The 5454-nt window shown below is 50.1% G+C and overlaps 1 protein-coding gene across 1 annotated transcript; it reads left to right on the plus strand.

Moving 5' to 3' along the window:
- The first annotated feature begins 902 nt into the window (after nucleotides 1–902).
- On the plus strand, nucleotides 903–5027 carry LOC119362309. Its single transcript, XM_037627506.1, has 3 exons — nucleotides 903–3449; nucleotides 3547–3601; nucleotides 3675–5027. The coding sequence occupies exons 1-3, from the start codon at nucleotides 2275–2277 to the stop codon at nucleotides 4842–4844; spliced, it is 2400 nt and encodes a 799-aa protein (XP_037483403.1). The 5' UTR covers nucleotides 903–2274; the 3' UTR covers nucleotides 4845–5027.
- Nucleotides 5028–5454: the final 427 nt, after the last annotated feature.

The raw sequence follows: 5454 nt of genomic DNA on the forward strand, positions 1-5454 counted from the left end.
CGGACAAACATCCACGGAGTGTCCGGCCATCCTCGAAGAAACTCAAAACCCGGATGATCATTCCCGGAGTGTCCGGCCATCCTGATGCAGCCGCGCATTTTCGGCTATAACTTTTGCATACGAATTTCGATTGAGACGTTTCTTATATCAAAATCAACCGCTTCGACGAGACGCACAACTTTCATGTTGAAATTTCTTCCATTTGCGGCCATCATAATTGAGTTTCAAGCCATTCTTTAATCTGATGTCAACATGAGCATCTCTGAGCTTGTCATAACTTTTGCATTCGAGCTCTGTTTTAGGCCATCTTCATATCCATCTTGATCTTCTCAAAGAGAGCCATCTCATGGTGACTTTCGATAATATGTTTGAATTAATCTTGACATAGCTTCAAGCTACTCTTTATAATCGTGCCACTTTTAAACGTTAACAGATGAACCTGCCGTCTATGCTTGCCACCCGCTGAACGGTCACCTCGCCACGGATACGCCACGGTCTCACGGACGATGGCTTCGGGGTGAGCAGGGTACGGCGAACCTCCCTGCGATGCGGCAAACCTTCCTGCTACGGAGCACCGGGCTGCCACGAAGTCGATGATGACCGGGGCATCTTCCTCATCCGGGGACGCGAAAGCAACCGCCTTGCCGGCCAGCTGCAGAGTGGCCATGACGCGTTTGGTTGGAACAGGTAACGTATTGGATGCTGAAGGATACAACTGTGTTAGCTTAGCTGACAGTTTTTGTGATTACATGATGGGAAACGTTTGGGGCCGGCGGACTAGCCGAAGCTTCGGCCGGCGCGTTCTGAGTCAGCGCGCTGCGCTCTCGCACACAGCCACAACGCATCGCACGTGGCCCGTTGCCGCCCACAACTTTTCTACCTTATCCCTTTCTTCTCCCCGACCACACATCTCTCTCTCTCTCTCCCATCTCGTTTCATCCTTTCTCTGCACTGCGTCGCTGCTCTCTCTCTCTCTCTCCCATTTCGTCTTTCCTTTCTCTGCTCTGCGCAGCTGCTCCAGCCACTCCCCGTCCGCAAGCAGCGTCATGCCCTGCGACGAAGACGAGAGCAAGGCGGAGTTGCAACCATGGCGACGGGGGAGTTGCGACGGCAGCGCCCGGTGCTACAACCGTGACGGCATAAGCTGCATCCACCTGCCCCCCGCTGCTCCGGCGAGCACCACACCCACCTGCGCCGTGCTGCTCCGGCGAGCGGCCGCATCCACCTCCCACCGCGTTGCTCCAGCGAGCAGCCGCATCCACCTCCCACCGCGCTGCTACGGCGAGTGCCTCGCCTCCACCTGCCCCCATTTTGCTCCGGTGAGCGACGCGCCTCCACCTGTGCTGGAATGGCGGCTGCACCATGGACTAGCGGACGAGATGCTGGAAACAGCCCTGGCGGGAGCTGCAGTCGGCGACATTTTTTGCTACATCTGGTTACTATTTTTGCTGGAATCAACAACATTTTTTTTGCTACGATCCACATTTAGAGTGCTTTTTGCAACCGCTCCCAAATTTTGCTACCATGGTTTTGTTTTTTGCTACAACCGTTGCATCCCCTGTCTTTTGATTTTTTTGCTAGATCCATCTATATGCTGGAACAATTCCAAGTTTTGCTACCACGGTTCTTTATTTTTGCTACTGCCGTCTTAGTTTTTGCTATCATCCCTGTTTTTGATTTTTATTTTTTTTTGCTGGATCCATCCTTTTGCTGGAACCACTCTATTTTTTGCTACCACGGTCTTTGAATTTTGCTACCACCGTCTTTATTTTTTGCTACAACCTTATTTTTGATTTGTTTTGTTGGATCCATCTTTTTGCTGGAATCACTCCCAAATTTTGCTACCATCGTTTTGTTTTTTGTTTCCACTGTCTTTGATTTGTGCTACTACCCGTCTTTTTGATTTTTTGCTGGATCTATAATATTGCTTGAAGGGATTGAACCAGCTATTTATTCTGTGGAAACCAGCTATTTCGACAGGAGGGTGGGGCAGCACCGGCGAGGGGCGCGCGGGAGGCTACTGTTGACGGCAAGGGCGTGGGGCGCGTGCTGCACGACGACGGCGAGGCAAGCCAGAGGGAAACTTCGATCTGCCAGTGGGAGGGGCGCGGCCTTGCCCGATGCGAGCGGGCGGCTTTTCTTTTGTTTCCTGTGGCGAAGGAAGAAAACATTGCGGGATCTGATCAAGCGGCTGTGGATGCATGTATCGGGCGGCTAGGGGCCGACCGGCCGAAAGGTTTCGGCCGGCGCGCCGGCGCTTAGTGGTCGCCTTACATGATCTGTTTGGTTGAAGCGGATTGGTTCCGTCTTTGGAAACCAGCCGGAGCTGGTACGGGCGATGTAATCGGAAATCGCGAACCAAAGACGTCTAGATGGAGTAAGTTCCTGACGGACACGGACGGACCAGGTCGCCATATAATCAGATCTAGACGTTTCTTCTTTCTCCCCCCAAAAAGAGATCGTTATCCAGAGTGCCAGACGCGCTCCGCAGCAGACATCGAAGAACCCTACTTCATGGCCACGACGCAGCAGCAGCCGTGGTTGGTACAATTCAACGGGACAAGCAAACCCATCTTCGTCGCGCCGTTCGACGGATGTCGCCGCTGGGACGAGGCGCCGGACATGCCGGTGTTGCAAGGAAAACGATGCCTCGGCCGGGACGGAGACTGGTCGCTCATGCTCGACAACCGCACCAACGAGTGCTCCCTCGTGAACTTCGCTGATACGTCGTCGGAACCCATCGTGATCGCTCTCCCGCCGTTGCCTGACGAGCCAAAGCTGCATCTACAGTTCGGCTGCGCGCTCTCGGGGCAAACCCCGCCCGACTGCACCGTCCTGCTCGACTTCGTCGGGGAGACGTTCCTCCTCCACTGCCGCCCCGGTGACCCCGAGTGGTCCCGTCTTCCTGTGGAGCTCGTCGATGAGAATGATTGGTTCGACGGCCCTATAACCCGTGGCTACCAGGGGAAGATGTACGCGACGACCATGTTATCCTTTGTGGCCGTGGACGCATCCAACTTGGCGCCGGTGGTCGAGAGGGCGGACATGACGCCCCCACCCCCGTGCCCAGTCCATACTGCGTACAAGTGCTACCCGGTGCCGTGTCCCGATGGCGAGCTCTTCTCGGTGCGCTGCTGCATCTTTGGGTGCCCGCAGGCCGTGGTGGATGTGAAGGTTTTTCGATGGAACGATGAAGAAAATGCGTGGGAGACTGTCGAAACCATCGGGGACAAAACGTTCTTTGTAGGCAGGTTTAATTTTGTGGTCCCGTCAGCGGCTGAAGCAGGAACCCAACCTAACTGCATCCATGTGCTGCGTGAAGTTTGCGGTGAATTTGGAATCTACACCGTGTCTCTGGATGATGCGACCATTTGGCTCAGTATAGTCGAGGGATGCGACGATGATGACGATGATGGTGAGGACCAGGTTTTCTGGGCTCTTCCCACTAGGTAAGTTTAATTCCACTCACTCGATTTGTACAAATATTTGTAGGAGTTGTAGTAGTATTTGTGAGGTGGTTTAGAGATTCTATTTATGTATTTGCAGCTTTGGTCTGGAAGCAGCACGAACTATCCAAACTTCTGATAATGTCTCCAACGAAGTAAGTATGTACGTGATTATATTACTGATAAATTAACTAGGTTGAGTACGCAAGTTTAACCTGTACTTGACAGGTGACGCATACAAGAATTGAACATTGCTGCGGAGAGCAAGAAAAAGAAGACATGACGATGAGCACTGTGAGGCGGTGGTGTGATCTCCATACTGACTTGTTGCAGTTACTAGTACCTAAGATTTCATTCATCGATTTACAACACCTGAAAGCTGTCTGCAAGCAGTGGAACTCCATTAAGAGCCCGATCCAGCATGCAAAAGTGTCGCCATTGCTGATGACAACTCGGCCAGCAAGAAGGACCAAGGAGGACCTTATCGAGATCTTCGATCCAGTCGGCGAGAAGAAGTATAGTATCAGGGTAAATATCCCTACTTCGGGTCTCAAATCTCAAGGGTCGCAGTTACTGCATTTCACAAAGAACGGTTGGGTCATCGTGTCGAGAGGCGGCGACCGCATGTTCTTCCTAGTGAATCCGTTTAAGAACTACCCTAATGGTGGCCATGTGATCGCTCTTCCACCTTTGGATGTCACTGGTCTCAAAGGATTGTCCTTTTCTTCGGTGCCGGGTTCTCCGGATTTTGTGGTTCTTGCCGCAGGATCCACCCCAAGCAGCAAAGTTGTCATGATAAAGACATGGCGAATGGGAGATGAAGAGTGGAAGGAAGAATTCCTAAGCGACGATGACGCGCCGTTCTTCATGGCATCACACAGCCCTGTCTTCCTAGACGGAGTATTCTATTTTCTAGACATCAATGGAAGGCTTGGAGTCATAGACCCGAACGAGGACGAGATGGAGTTTAGCGTCCTGAAAAAGCCGGATCAACCGATACGTGGGAGCGCTGACGTGCATCTTGAGGAATGGGACTACAACTATCTGGTGGAGTGGAAGGGGGAGCTAATCGCCATTTTCAGGGAGAATGGTGATGCATCAGTCCGAATGTTCAAGCTAGAAAGGTCTCAGATGGTTTGGTCGGAGTTGCAAGAGATGGAGGACGCGGCCGTGTTCTGGGATAGGAGCAATGCTCTGATTGTCGTGTCACCCCCCGAAGAAGATTTGTGCAACAAGATGTTCCTACCAAACTATAATGAGACCAATGGCGGTGGCAGGCTGCACACGTTCTACTCATTTCGGGAGCAATGCTATTGCCCTTCCTTCTGTGCCAAGGAGCCCATGAATGCCATATGGTTCCAGCTAGACTTGGACGTACTTACGGCGACTGATCAGTAGTGCATGCTATTTCCCATTTGACCGAAGATCCTAGACAAGTGTTCTTGGAAATTCCATTGTAGGTAGCCAAGGAAGAAGCACTGCATAGGGCCTAAACATTTTTGTCGTGAAACAACTAAAAAGTATCTTGGGATGTTTAAAATTTGATTTAATTCCATATATGCCATTGGGATTTTGCTCGTATACCCACATAACACTTTAATTTCCCTCTCCTTCGTATAGCAATGAAATTATACACCAGGTATGGACCGTCAATGACAAGTTGAAAAAAAGACTGCTTTTGGTCGGTGATTTAGGCAGACTAGTAAATGTGTAAATGCGATGCACGTTGATTTTTCCTAGTATATTAATTGCATATGGATATTAGGTAGAATATTATCTGCGCGTTAATTATATGATTAATGCTTCCTGCAAAAAAAATATGATTAATGCTAACATTTATATTTGGTATGATATTGATTGCATGTTGAATATGTTTGCGCTCACCGTTGAAGCAGTCTAATTCATTGGATTGACCTCGTTTGATGGGCAAGATTAGTTAAATATGCCTCTTTGTTTTTATATTCGTATAATATAATATAATATAATAATAAATATAGATGATGCTGGT

The sequence above is a fragment of the Triticum dicoccoides genome, chromosome 2B, assembly GCF_002162155.2.
Source record: "Triticum dicoccoides isolate Atlit2015 ecotype Zavitan chromosome 2B, WEW_v2.0, whole genome shotgun sequence".
Taxonomy (NCBI): domain Eukaryota; kingdom Viridiplantae; phylum Streptophyta; class Magnoliopsida; order Poales; family Poaceae; genus Triticum; species Triticum dicoccoides.